We start from the raw sequence: 14,855 nt of genomic DNA on the forward strand, positions 1-14,855 counted from the left end.
GTCAAATATCTGAAGCTCACAACAGACTTAACACAAGGAGACTTCTTCCCCACCAAATAACTTAATAGCACTATCAGCAAAGAGCCTTCTCTCCTCTCTGTGTCCCATTTGGGGAAGGTAAAATGACCCGGAATTGTAAGGCATAAGCATTAGCAAGAATCCAAGCATCTACTGATGGGAGCACCAGATCTTAGGTTAAACTGACAACATTCCAGCTGATAGGCTGGCCGAGAAAGAGGCACCTAAAACTTCATGTGCAAAATAAGGCATGAAGGGCTGGCTATGGGTGAGACAGTCAAACTAGAGGAAAGGGGAAGCAAAAAACCAAACCAAAACAAAAGTTGCTCTTCAGAAATTCCTAAAAAGAAAAAAGCTGGAGTGAAGAAAATTAAGTTATTTGGACCTTTGCGTATACATTTCTCCTGCCCAGATTTGAATACAGTGATTCTTAAACCAGAGCTTGGTTTGCCGTCCCTGAAAAGTGAAACCTCGGGGACACTCAGCGCTGTGCAAGTGAACTGAGCTCCTTCTTTTCTTCACACTCAGCTGCAGCTTCTACACCAATGTGGCCAGCTCACGACAGGGCGGTAGCCCAGAAGGACTGTTATTATTGGCCAAGTTCAACGTCGGCTCAATGATGAGGGATCTCCTGGTAGAAAAGCCCATGAGAAGGGTAGCTCTCTTCATATTCTCTTTCAGGAGATTTGAGACTTGTCCCCCTTCCCTCCCATGAAGAGAGGGCTGGGTTTTCATTGGCCCAACCTCACCTCTAACCTCAGGAGATCAAGTTTAGACTCAAAGGAGCAGGAGAGGAGAGGAACAACACCATATCCAAACAAAACAAAACCAACCAACCAACCAACAAACAAACAACTCAAAGTAAAGCCAAACAAACAAAAAACTCAAGGAAGAAACAGGCAGTGCAGAGGAACGATCAGAAAACAGGATTATTGTCTTTAAAATGATTATGGTTTAATAGTTTTTCAACATTAAAAAATAAAATAAAATAAAAGGGCACACAGTCTGGTTTGGGATTGGGATTTCTGTCCCATTTTTCTTCCCTTAAGTCAGAGGTCAAAGGGAAAAACCAAAAGGAAAAGATAACCACGATTGGTTAAAGTGGATGCCACGGTTGGTTAAAGTGGATGCCACGTGCTCTCTTGTGGTCATTTTAGCAAATCATGCATCATAATAGACTCTCACTCACTGCCCAGAGTAGGAGATGAGACAGCAGCAGGAACAGAAGTGGTGGGGGGAGATGTGACTGGCGCAACTGTTACATAGGATGAGCTAGGAACATGTTTAACATCAAGGTGCTGCCCCATGGTCTGTCGCTTTAGGACTCCCTTAAAAGAGGCTCCCGTCTGGAATGTGTTAATTACGTCGATCTGCAAAGAATCAGAGAGTGAGACAGCTTTGCTGCATAGTCCAGAGAGAGAGGGGAAGAAAGAGGTGGGGGGGGGATCCTGGAGGGTTAGGGAAGGGGGATGGAAAGTGCTGGGAAAAGGGGATAGGAGCAGGAGCAAGAGAGAAGATTCCCTCATACACAAAGCAACGGTGAGGAGAAGGGGAAAACCATTAATTGCATAGCACACTTCATTTCAAGAACAATTTGCCATGGAGTCCAAATACCCAGCCAGAATCCGGTCTTCTCTTCCCTTGCAGCCTACGAAGGACATTTTAGGTGTGCAGGTGTCCAAAAGTATCTACAATTTAAAGGGACTTCTCCACCCTGTGACTCCTAACAGAGAGTGACAGCTTATTCATTGTGTTGATCTGTACTCTTAAAAAATAAGGCATATGCCATTTAAGATAGAAGGTGGAGTATATATAGTAACTGAATTTTGAGCCTCAGGAACCTCTGAACCAATTAAGTTGACTATCGATTTTTGCAGATTTTGCAGGAAAAGAATTCCTGCGTTTAAAGAAAAAAAGCGAGGCACATAGTAGGCCACACACAGGTGGCTGGGGTGGAAAGGCTCCTAGCTCCCGACTGCTGGGCTCACCTGCTTCTGGGTATCTGTTCTGAGACCCCCCTCCTTGGGCTGAAGCAGACAGGGCCCCTGAGAAGGGAGCTCAGGAACCCAGCAGCCAGGCTCCTTAGTGAGAATGCCACCGGCACCGGGGGTCCTGAAACGTCTGGCAACGTCTGACAATAACTCGGTAGCTAGACTGAGGGCGGGGGAGCAAGACGTGCTGGTTGGCGGTGGGGGTCAGTGGTTACAGTCTAGCCAGTGGTCTCTGGTTCTCTGTGTCCTACTTCTCAGACACGGAGGTGATTTGTGCCATTTGGTTACCAACCACGGCCTTGGTCTGGGGCCTGGGACAAACCTACTGTCCTGATCTCCGACCCCTAAGTGACAAGGAACAAATCAAAAGGAATTCCTCTATCCTTCAGGATCTGGTAGAACCATCTTAAAAAATGCCCACAGGCTTAATAGCAGGGGCCAACTCCATTCATTTCGCTTTGCTTCCCCAGGTGAGCAGGTAACAAAACAGGCACTTTGGGAGACAGACAGTTGTTCTTATTTATAAAGCTTCCTGAGAAGCCACGGAATGTTTAGGGTTGGTTTCCGGATTCAGACCAAAGTCTGAGCTAAACTACCATCCCTTCATCACGTTATATAGTTTTTAGTTCTGGGGGATGGAGGGGCCTGATCCTGTGGGAGGGAAGGGGCTACACATGGGGATGGGGGACCGCGACGGGGAAGGTCCTTTCCTGAGCTTGTTTGCGTCACAAGGCCCCCACTTCCACAGTGAAAACTGTGCAGGTCGTGCATCCGAACCCAGGGGTATAGAGTCAAGGGAGTGGGAATTGGGAGTAGAGGGGAAGGGAGATCCATGAATCTCAGCCCCCCGCGACGGAAGACTGGTGAGGGGCCAAGGAGATGCTGGAACCAGGGAATCCTGGGCTAGGGAAAAAACAATTATCACATAGGAGAAGAGGAGGCAGTGACCCTGAAGGGAGAAAAGCAGACAGGTTATTTTGAAAGGAGCAGACCTGAAGGAAAGCACCGGGGCTTTAGAGACAAGAGCCAGTGGTGGGGGTGGGGTGGGGTGGGGGGGTGGTTTGCAGGCCCTGGGGAGTTTCCCTCTCTGGGGGGAGGAACCCGAGAGAGGAGAAAGGAGCCCCAGTGCTTCCCTAACTAGCCCTGCCTTCCCACTTCCATCACCGTCTTGCCTATGGGGGACAAGTTCCCAGCAGGTATGCAGTGGTGAGGATTCATTTGATCTCTCTTCCCTATGACCGAACGAGGTGGGCTTGACTAGGGAACTTTCTACGCCATCGGCAGCTAATTTTTGAGAGTGGAGCTTGTTTCTGGGATCTCCAGCCAACCAGCAGAGAGGAATAGGCCTGCTCTCTGGAGACGGGAAATCTCAGGACTCAGAACAGAGGCATATAGGGCAAGAACAGGGAACATGACAGAATGACCAGGGCCTAGACCAGCCCGCCCACCCAGGAGCAGGTGGTTACAGTTGCTGCATGGAAAGTGGGAAGAAAAACGTTACTGTAGGGCTCCACAGGCAGGGGGCTTAAGAGCAGCCGTCTATGTCATTTCAGAAATTGCGAGAAGGGAAAAGGCTTGAGGAAATTATAGCTTCTTCCTTTTGGGGAAGCAAATCTGAATCCTGCAAAAGATACTCAGGCATTGAGAGACTTGTCATTTATACACACTGAGCTGTCAGATTCCCCACCATGGCCTTAAAGTGTGAGTGGGGAAGATACGAGAGGGTGAGTTTCTTTTACAAAGACCCCTCCTGATAACGGCTGTGTTACCCTCGCAGCAGCTTGGGGACGCATACAAAGTGTACGCTGGCTTAGGGCTATTGTCTAGTTCCTTCCTCCTGAAGGGTAGGGATAGACTCCGAACATCTCCCACCCTGACGTCAGGTCTGGTGCTTGCAAGAGACTTTACACAGGAAGCTTGCTGGCCCCAGGGAGGGTGGCAAAATGGGCTTTAGAACCCACTGGAAGCTAAAGGACGATGCTACCAGTTTGCGTCCGGTGCTCTGGGCCCTATGACTCCTCTCCTCTCAGAGAAGCCCAGGCAGCTCGCCCCTGGAGCTAGGGAGCTCGGGCAGCCCACCGGCAGTGAGCCTTAGGGAGGGAAGAGATGTTGGCCACCAGGAGTGGCTGCCCCTCCCACACTTCCCAACATGGAGAGATGTCTTCTCCCGGCAGGGGGACAGGCCACTATCAGAGTACCTGAGTCTGGATACGGTTCAGGCCCCGGAACCAGAGGATCTGGCCTCGGCGCAGCTCCATCTCTGCATGGTCAATTTCATCCAGCCCCTCCGCGTCCTTGGTGATCTCCTCTTTCGTGGTGCCGTGCCCAGCCTCCTTCAGGAACTTCAGGGATTGGGTAGGTATCGTGGAGATGATCTGAGAACAGGTGCAGCAAAAGGGGAGACACCAGAATCAGGGTGAGAGGGCTGTCCCTCAGCTCACACGGGGTCAGGCCCTTGCATAGGTCACTTTGCCCCAACACCCATTGGGGGGGCAGCAGGAGACATGCCAACCTAGCCAGGCAAGCACTCCTCAGGGCCTACCAAATGGCAGGCCCTCAGGAAGGTTTTCTGTAGTTGTGGACACACGAAGGAGAACTGACATTTGCATGTGCGGCCAGCCATCTGCCTAGTTAGTTATATACTTGATTCTCCTTCTGTCTCAGTTCTTCATTTCCATTTTGCCATGTGTCTCTTAAGGGAAGTAGAACTATAATGCATGGCACATGGTAAGAAGGGACAGGGACCAGAGCCTGGGGGAAAACAAGTCTGGGGATAGGAGAGGATGATCCCATCGCAAGTGTATGGGCAAAGGGAAGGGAAGTGTCAGAAGGGAAGGACCCTCTTCTAGTTACCATGTGCAAAGTAATTCCTGTGTTACAAAACAAGGGTGAAAGGATACTAGAGGTTTTCTTGGGCTTGGAGCGAGGAAGTGGGTGGGACAGGCCGGGGAAGAAGGGATACACAAGTATTATCAGACATGGGCAGGAGGTTGGGCTTGCAATTCAAAATAAGTCACTCAAGAAGCTCAGTCAATCAGTTCTCCCCGACACACAGACGAGGAGTAGACAGGGCTGGGATGAGAGAGGGACTGTATGAGCAGTCCAACACGGAGTCAAGGATTTTGAAATGGGAAGGATATCTGCTTTTGGATGATTGGAAGGAGCTGCTGTGACGCAGAAGGAAGGCTGGTCCCTAGCATCAAGGCTGTGTGGCCATGTGTGAGACTAGACCCAGACGGGACGTTCAGACAGCTGGTGAAACAACCAAGCTTCACCCAGGTGTAAAAGGGATCCATGGTAAAGAAACGCCACCAAACAGAACAGGGTGGAGGGACTCATGGAAGGAACTGGGACAGCAATTGATCAGGGAGGCATCTGGGACGTAGGAAAGAAACAATTAGCAGGTATATGGGGAAGGTCTGCAGTCCCAGGGAAGGACCTCTGGGGCCACTTAGAGCAAAGCCATTACCCAGGTGGCTAGGTGCCCATCAGGAGAGACTGGAGGTCTGTAAAGCAGAGCTTAGTCTGGCTCGGAGCTGAGGATGAGGGGGATGTGCAAAGTAGTATCTGGGAAGGAACAAAACTTACCAGACCTGATCCTATTATCATGTTAATAGCTAACTTTTACTGTGTACTTAGAGGGTACTAGACATTGTTCTAAGTCATTTCTGTGTCGTAACTGATTGGCTGATTAACAACGATGAACAATGATCCTGTTCTCCTAACTCGAGGAGACTGAGGAGGCACAGAGTGGTTAAGGCACTTGCTCAAAGTGACTCAACTTGTAGAAAGGAGATGTGGGATTCAAACCCGGGTAGCCGGTCCCAGAGTCCATGCTCTGAACTGGGCGCTACATTGCTTTTCTAGCGACCTGGTGGGTCTAGATTTATCTAAGGTGAGAGTCAGCCATTCAGCCCAGTCAACCCAGTAAGGCCGTGGTGAACATGAGGGGTAGGGGAGCCCTAAACTAGGTCAGACCAGCAGCTCACAGCCAGACTGTGGCTTCATTAAAATAAAGACTTCTGCTCTGTAAACTTCTACTTCTAAGACCCTTAATTTTGTTTTTCTCTTTTTAGCAAAATTCCATTGAAAATTTCCACTCCCATCTCAGAGACGCTAAGGGATCTGCCTGCCTCTAGGCATGGTTAGAGAAGAGATCCAAAGCCTCTGAAATGGTGGGCACTGATCATGCTACTCCAGGATCCTGCAAGACAGAAAAACCTCGAAAAGTGGGGGGGAGGAAGGGGAGGGAAGGAGAAGATGCTGGTGAGGAGCTGGGAGGTGCCGCCGTCGCATGTCCCATCTCCTCCAGAGAAGGGAGAGTGTGCCGGCCATGCACCCGCATGGGGCGGGCCTGCCGGTACTCACCTGGCCCCACAGCAGCTCTCCGATGCCGATGAAGAGACACCAAAACCACTGAGACAGCGTGAGCTTCGTACAACTGAAGGGTTTACCCCCAAATTCCACAATGAGAATCTAGAACAGAGAAAGAGGCAGCCCACCATCAGGGAGGCGAGTCACGGGCAGCTAGCCCTCTAGCCGAGGCTACCAAAGCGACGTCAGAGCCCTGGCCCATGATCCCTGTGGTGCCAGTCCTGATCTGCTGGTCGGAGGAGGAGAAAGAAGAAATCCGAAAGGGGAGAAGAGAAGACAGACACAGTCTTTCTAGAGACTCTGAGAGGGAGACAGAGCTACTTACTATGAATATTATTAAGGTAAGAGGGGCAGATCCAGGGGGGCTGGAGGCTTCTCGTGACTACAGCCAGTGGGTGAGGTGCCAAGAGAAGGCACAGAGACGGAGAGAAGGAATTGAAGAGGGGGGCCCATGAGGGGGACCCCGGCTGGGGAGGGCAGAAGCCCTTGGTATAGGGCGAGCTCAGAGTCTCCTGTATCTGCAGGTGTTCAGGGTACCTCGGACTAGGGCAAGGAGGAAGGGACCCAATCCTTTTACCCCAGGGCAGCCATGCCCTTGACTCAGTTCTACAAGAGGCTTATCTGTCCACCGCCTGTGCCCCATGCCACACTCCTCTCTGTCTGCGAACTGCGCAGCGTTTTCTACCAGGGGCCCCTCATGAACGAAGGGGCGGGGACAAGGACAGAGCCCTACGGCACGTACCCGCACGTCTCACGTACGCTGGCAGGAGGCATGGAAAGGACCGCGGGGAGTGACCCTCTTCTTGGCCACTCTGAAATTTCTGTGCTTTAGAAAGACAAGGAAAGGACCCCACCAATCTTATTTTATTTGCCACCAACGTGTTGCCTTGCACTGCAGCACTTGACCCAGCAAGCTCCAGTTCCGGAGCAATGTGCAAATGGAGGCCAACTGGGAATCCAAAAGCATTCGATCCGCAGCCCGAGTCCCCATCCTTCCCTCCCCCCTTCTCCTGGGTACCTAGGGAACCCTGTTCCCTGCTTCGGACCTCTGCCACCCAGCCCTCCTGCCCCGACTCCAGCCAGAGGCTCACCTGGCTGATGAAGGTGCCCAGGACCACGGCACAGAAGATGAGGTTGCGGAAGATGCCCGCGAAGACGTTTCTCTCCCCGTGGATCTTGCGGGAATTGATCTCGTTGAAGAGCTGCATCAGCACAAAGGTGTTGAAAATAATGGTGTAGTGCTGGCTGGGGGGCGAGTGTAGAGGCGCCTTCCTCCCGCTATCAATGTCAAAGAATTTCTCACCTAGTGGGGACAAAGGAAGCATTAGCGGGTCAAGTATGGTGTCCGCGAGGGCCCAGGTTGAGTCAGAACAGCACGTTGGTATGGCCAAGCTGGTGGCTTACAGCTGCTGTCCATTCTAATGGGTCAGTATCTGAGCTACACTAGTTATCAAACACTTGAAGCGTTAGCTCTGGTCTCAGCATACCTGACTCTCTCTCCGCGTCCGCTCCAGTGACTGCCTTCTCACGGTGCAGCATGGGGGGAAAGCTACACAGGGGTCAGGCAGACAACAGGCTCCATCTTAGTGCCACTATTTACTCACCATGTGACCCGAGCTTTAGTTTTATAATCTTTAAAAAAATAAAAAAACTACAGAAAGCCACCGTGTGAAATTCTCAAGAGGAGCAGGTCAAATAGCATGATGCGCCACATAGTGGGGCAAGGGACACCCCCAGTGGGTGAAGCTGCTGTCATCCCCAGTCCCGTGCTCAGCTTGCTCCCTTGGGCCGTTCTCTGCCCCCATCTCTGCTTTGCACTCCGACCCCTGTCCCCAGCTCCAGCCCTACCCTTGGCTCACCGGCAAAGATGAGGAAGAAGATGACGGTGAGCTGATAGACAGCGTGGCCCAAGATGTTCTTCATCATAGTACGTGAGATCAGAGGCTTATTTCGGCCGTAGGGGCGACGCTTCAACAGAGACTCTGTAGGAGGCTCCGTGGCCAGGGCCAATGAGGCAAAAGTGTCCATGATTAGGTTAACCCACAACATCTGCACGGCCTTCAGTGGGGAATCCTGGTGGGAAGAAGCACCAGTCCTTTTAGCTTTCCTTGGAAACCAGCCCCTACCTCACTCATCAGCCTCAGCTTTGCCCCTGCAACAGCCTAGCTCCCGCTATCCACCCAGACTTTGGATCTGCCCATTTATTAGCTGAGTGCCCTTGAGAAAGTTACTTAACCTCTTTGAGCCTTGGGTTCCTCGCCTGTAAAATGGGGAGAATACCCACTTTGCAAGGTTGTTTTTGAAGACCATAGAAGTACTCATCATAGTGGCTAACGTGCATGTGCTAAATTAGCGGTAGATAACTTCTCATTCCCCCGCATGGGCCGATGGAGACCTAGGAGAGCTAACTCCTGCCCCAACCCCCCTGGGGAAACTCTTGTCCTTAAACCTCAGCAGCCAGGACCCCACTCCCCACGTTCCCTAGCCCCCGCCTCATCCCTCTCCTCCCGGCCCACCCTGCACTCCCTTCACCTGAGTGATACAGGCTCCGGTGAAGGCCACGATCACGGCTACCACGTTGACAGTGAGTTGGAACTGCAGAAACTTAGAGATGCTGTCATAGACGTTTCGCCCCCACATCACTGCCTTCACAATGCTGGTGAAGTTGTCATCTGTTAGGATGATATCTGATGCCTCCTTTGCTACGTCCGTGCCTGCAATACCCTGAGTAAGAGAGGGAAGGAGAGCAGTGAGGACGTGGATAAAGCAGAGTTTATCTACGTTCTGAACCCAGACTGCATTTCCAGACCTCCAAGAAGCTTCCGAACCGGCCATAAACACTAGAGGGCGCACTCCCCACGCTAATGCCAATGACAGAGCCGCCGTATTTTGAGTTCTCCTCTCCTCCAGAGGAAATGTGTCGCTGTCAGTCCACAGAAAGCAGGGCTAGGGCCTGATGCCACCATCTTACTCCTGAACCCAAACTGGAAATGACAGTTATCTTTGATATTCCTTTCTCCCTTCTTTGCTACTCCCCCACCTTGGAAATGAAGGAAAGGATCGGGAACCCATGTCCTATTCTCCCTCCAAATCCCTACACTTTCTTTCTTTCTTAATCTTTTTCTTAACCTTTCTTTCCTTCTTTCTTCCTTCCCTCCTTCCTTCCTTTCTTTCTCCTTCCTTCCTTCCCTCTTTCTTTTTCCTTCCTTCCTCCCTCCCTCCCTCCCTCCCTCCCTTCCTCCCTTCGTCCCTTCCTTCCTTCCTTCCATCTCTCTCTCTCTCTTTCTTTCTTTCTCTTTCAAGATTTTATTTTGAAGTAATCTCTACACCCAATGTAGGGCTCGAACTCACAACCCCAAGATCAAGAGTCACACACTCCACCGACTGAGCCAGCCAGGAGCCTCTAAATTCTTTTTTTGCCCCTAAATTCTTATATTTCTTTTGCCACGGCCAGTGTCTCACTTAAGTCCTTGTCTCCCCCACACCTCTAAGTCACCTTACACTTTTTTCTGGCAGGAGTAGTCTGGCAGTGAAGTTCAGATGTCCTATGCTTGTTCAAATTCCTGTTCCTGGGGAACCACTAAAGGTCTCTCAATAGACAATGGTTGAAAGCTGTGCTTACAGAAACAGTAAAATTTCTACACTGGTAGTCAGAGCCCTCAACAGGTGAACTCAGATTCATTTTCCAGTCTACTCCTATATAATCTTTCTGCTCAAAACCCACTGGTTTATTCACAATTCCCTGAATCTCTCCTTCACTTCTAGAGTCTAGACTTTTACTTACACCATTTCCCTAAACTTGAAACATCCTCCTTCCTCATCTGTTTAAACCTTGTCTATCTTTAATGGTCTATGGGATGCAAAACCATCCCTAAGAACCCCAGCCCCTACTTCTATTCCATGTCTCACAAAGCCTATAACCACAGAGGAGCTTATTCATTGATTTGGCTTGCAGTAGTAGATGATTTGTTCTCTTTACCTGGTAGTAATATTTTCCTATCCAGATTGCAATGAACAAATATGTTATAGATTATACAATTCAGTTTCCCCATCAAAAAGTTCTCTAACACATCCACACAATGTGTCACATGCACTGGAAAAAGAAAGGAGGGGGAAAAAAAGAAAGGAGGACTATATATACTTTCTGCTATAGAATGTGAAAAAAAAGAGTGTATGGTATGTGTGTAGATAAGTATACATGGCAGTATAGGTAAGTATCACGTATCTAAGAGGATAGGATACAAATACATCATATGTTTGATTATATTTTAAAGAGGCAAACAGAAGGATACACCAAAAACAAAAGAAATGTTACTTAGGGTTAAGAGGGGAGGCAATAGGGTGGAGGTGATAGGGATAGAAGCTGGATTTCTAGGAATAGACTTTGTTTTGTATATTTGACTTTAGAACTATGTAACTACTTTATATGAGTATAAATCAAAAGTAAGTTTAAAAAGCGATGTCTAGGGGCGCCTGGGTGGCTTAGTCAGTTAAGTGTCTGACTCTTGATCTCAGCACAGGTCTTGATCTCATGGTCATGAGTTCGAGCCCCACATTGGGGCCTAGTGTGGAGCTTACTTAAAAAAAAGAAGCAATCTCTAAAATGGAAAGCAACATGGTATAAACAAACTGGTATAACCAGTGGGTAGCACAGTCACACAAAGGAAAAATATTCCAATGGCTTTTAAAAAAAAACATAGTACCTTGATGGTAGAACCCAGCAGAGTATACCTATAGGATAAAAAGAACTACAAGAGAAATCTTGAACTGTTTTTTGTAGAGTAATTGTATTATTATTGCTATTTTGAGACTGTTACTTATATTTTGGGGTAAAACCAGTAAGGATTATGTTAATGCCATTAGGAATCAAAATTTTCAGCTTAAGAGATATAAACATAAAATTAGGGAAGTTAAATAAAAGTAGTAAGTTAGAGTTCTATAATTCTGAATTTCAATTAAAAATACCAATATGGACTCATGAAGTATTTTATCTTTAGAACAAAGAAATGCAAAAACAAAAAAGAGACATAAAAGATATATTTCCTAGCTTTGACCAAAACCATTGAAAAGATCTAGAAACAATGATTTACTCGGTAGTAAGGAACACCCCGACATTCAGATTGTGGTCTCTAAGTACCATTTCTTACTAAAAAGCAGGACTCTTTGAGAAATGGATGATTCCAGATCTAGGATGAGAAATATGTATGATGATTCTGGAACATCTTATCGTGCCAGAAGCCAAGTAAGGTATTAAGGACAACTGGGGTTGTATCTAAAGGACCCAGCAGTACTCATGAGGCTACTGACAAGTCAATGTGAACGTCAAAATAATAACAAAGGCAATGGATTGAAACACATCAAATATACTTAAATCTGTGAGTTCAAATTGATATTAAAAAAATAAACAATGAACTGTTTTTAGTGGAGTAACTTAGTAGAGTTAATTTAAAAAATATAATTCATGGGTGCCTGGCTGGCTCACTCACTAGAATGTGCAACTCTTGATCTTGGGGTTATGAGTTCAAGCTCCGTGTTGGACATGGAGCCTACTTAAAAAATAAAATTTAAAAACATATATATGTATAATTCATTGGTCATCTTTGGAGTATCCTAAAAAGTCAACTCATTTTGAAAACTAGTAAATAAAGAAAAAGGATCAGGCATTTAGCTGCCTTTCATATAGGAACTTGAACCTCAACCTCAGAGTAACCAAATAATCCTTGAGCGCAAGTTTCTTTCTATAGAAGTCTCCAAGTTAATAAATAGAGAAAATCTGGACATTATTTTGCAGCCCCTAATGAAAGATGGGATCTAGAATCTGATTGCATATGACAAGAATACAATCAACAAAATCCATGCTATGCATTGTTCTATGTATTCAACCAGCCTGGTTCCTTCAAAATTAAATAGCTAGGAAAAAAGATGGAGGGGATTGGGCAGGAGAGCTAACATAGTGTGCTGTTATCCTTAGAAAGGGCTATTTGTGAGGTTGGCCCTGAGTTGGCATCTGGGACCTTGGCTCTTAGAACGCTCCCAGTCAACAATTAACTGAAAATTAATTAGTGGTTCATTGTGCCTAGACTGTGCCTGAATAATATGTTTTCTCTTGAACACCTGCTTTCCTTCTAGGAATCTGGAATCTCTCTTTAAAAAAAAAAAAAAAAAGATTTAATTATTTATTTGACAGAGAGAGAGTGAGAGCATGTGTGAATGGGGGGAGGGGCAGAGGGAGAGAGAATCTCAAGCAGACTCCCTGCTGAGTGTGGAGCTCAATGCAGAGCTCGATCTCACGATCCTGAGATCATGACCCAAGCCAAAGCCAAGAGTTGGATGCTCAACCAACTGAGCCACCCAGGCACCCCTAGGAGTCTGGAATCTTAGCACGTATTAGGCAAAGTGACTATATGACCAACCCCAATAAAAACTTTGGGCACTGGGTCTCTGATGGGCTTCCCCGGGTAGAAACATCACACGTGTGTTGCCAGGGCAAGAGTGTGCTCTGTGTGAGCCCTCATTGAGGGAGAGAGCAGAAAGCCTGCATGTGGATTCCTCCAGACTTCTCCCTTACCGTACCCATGCAATAAATCTTAGTCATGAGTACAACTCTATGCTGAGTCTCATGAGTCCATCCAGTGAATCCACAAATGTAAAGGCTGGTCTTGGGGACCCCTGACACAAGGATCCTATAGGACCAGTGGTTCGCAACCTTTAGTGTGTGACAGAAATGTCAAGGGCTTGTGAAAGCCCAGATTGCTGGGCCCCCACGCTGAACTGTCAGATCCAGAAGAGCTGGGGTGGGCCTGGGAATCTGCATTTCTATAGGTTTCCAGGCCCAGCTGGGAGGAGGAGCATGCTTCAAAAACTCCTGCTATAGATTAAGAGCTCTAAGACACACAGCAAGCAATTGCAGTGTATGGATCTTATTTAGATCTGATTTGGACGAAGAAAGAGAATTTATAAAGCACTTGGGGCAATGGGGGGATGGACTAGATGACTGGTGGTATGATTCTTCTAGATGTATGTCCTCGATGCACACTTATCAGAGGCGTATACTAACATTCTTTCAAATGAAATGATGTGATGTCCTTTATTTGCTTCAGAACAGTTCAGCTGGAGATGGGAGAAGTGGGGAGGGGGGGATATTCAGTGAAACAAGTTGGGCCAGGTATTGATAATTAATGCTGGGTGACAGGTACATGGGGATTCATTAAACTATTCTCTCTACTTCTGTATCTTCTTGAAACTTCCTAGAAACGATGTTTTTGTTGTTGCTGTTGTTAAAGGGAGCACCGTAAAGACAGATTACTTCTTGAATCTCCTTCCACCGCTTAAAAATCACCAATAGTTCAATACACACGGGAGGCTTACAATCACAAGCCACTTGGGTATGAGGACGTCCTTGGCCATCTGGGGGCTTCCACATTTGCTGCAACATCAGAATCAACAAGCGTGGCTGTTAGGAAACGCCAAACATCTCTGGGACCGACCCAGATGCTACTGAATCAAGATATCCACTTGCGGAACCTTGTAATACGTGATTTTAAATGAACTTTCCAAGTGATTCTGATGCTCCTGGTCTCACAAGTGAAAAGCAGAGGGATGGACAGTGCTGACCATGGCATACATGCTTCATAGGGAACCTGAATGTTCTATGCTCTGCCTAGAACATCACCACGTTCATGGTAATGAGGCGTCATGATTTCCCTGCCTGGGTCATCTAGTCTTCATACCTGATGGGTCTCCCATTACACAGACTTTTACCAGCCAGGTCAGCAGGAGAGATGGTGTCAGAGAAGAGAGCACAGGGAGGGGGTGAAGGTACTGGAAGCAGGAGGCTGCAAGGGGCCCGTCCTGGCTTCCGGGTGGAGAAGGCAGCTTGCAGGCAGGGACAGCGCGCCGAGCTGCTTACCATGGCAAAACCAACGTCTGCTTTCTTCAGAGCAGGCCCATCATTTGTGCCATCACCAGTGACAGCCACCACCTGTCGCTGCTCCCCAACAGTGCTGTCGATGATGCCTGGGAAAACAGTACAACCCGGTGAGTCCACAGGAACCACCGCAGGCCGGGTGGGAGCCCTCTGCTCCCCACCGAGGCCCTTTGTGGCTCTTCTTCCCTGGTCCCTGCTACCACCTCCCTTCCTTTTCTTTTCTTTTTTTTGTGGGTGACAAGCTCACTTTATAGCATGTTGAAAGTGTAACCCCCCCTTCTGAGCGCCGACAGATCTGTCAGCTCCTGAGGAGCTGCCACTGGTCTGCCTTGTTCTGTTCAGCTGTCTGAAGGTCAGAGGCAGGGCTGGAGGAGCGCCTCGTCCAGCCTTCACCCTGGCAGCAGGCAAGAAACACAGACCATTTATACATCGAAGTCCAGCTACTAGCTGAAAACAACCACAAGAAGGGGTAAGACCAGGCCCCAAGGGGCTGAGGTTGGCGGACTGGGCACCTGGCGGACGGTGCTCTCCTGCCCCCTGGTGGT

At 48.3% G+C, this 14,855-nt stretch overlaps 1 protein-coding gene across 4 annotated transcripts in view; it reads right to left on the minus strand.

Annotated features, from left to right (window-relative positions):
- The window catches only part of ATP2B4 (ATPase plasma membrane Ca2+ transporting 4), a 90,856-nt gene that overhangs the window by 8,336 nt on the left and 67,665 nt on the right, over window positions 1-14,855 (minus strand). For 2 of the 4 annotated variants that reach the window (XM_032422085.1, XM_032422086.1), the window contains exons 15-20: window positions 14,293-14,399; window positions 8,916-9,107; window positions 8,243-8,456; window positions 7,475-7,686; window positions 6,378-6,485; window positions 4,208-4,384 (exon numbers count right to left, since the gene is read on the minus strand). In XM_032422085.1, the coding sequence (XP_032277976.1) occupies window positions 4,208-4,384; window positions 6,378-6,485; window positions 7,475-7,686; window positions 8,243-8,456; window positions 8,916-9,107; window positions 14,293-14,399 (1,010 nt within the window). Of the gene's footprint in view, window positions 1-1,207; window positions 1,389-4,207; window positions 4,385-6,377; window positions 6,486-7,474; window positions 7,687-8,242; window positions 8,457-8,915; window positions 9,108-14,292; window positions 14,400-14,855 lie in introns of all 4 variants that reach the window. The other 2 variants (XM_032422088.1, XM_032422087.1) reach the window with 2 other exon arrangements.

Source organism: Phoca vitulina, unplaced genomic scaffold, assembly GCF_004348235.1.
Source record: "Phoca vitulina isolate PV1807 unplaced genomic scaffold, GSC_HSeal_1.0 scaffold26, whole genome shotgun sequence".
NCBI lineage: Eukaryota > Metazoa > Chordata > Mammalia > Carnivora > Phocidae > Phoca > Phoca vitulina.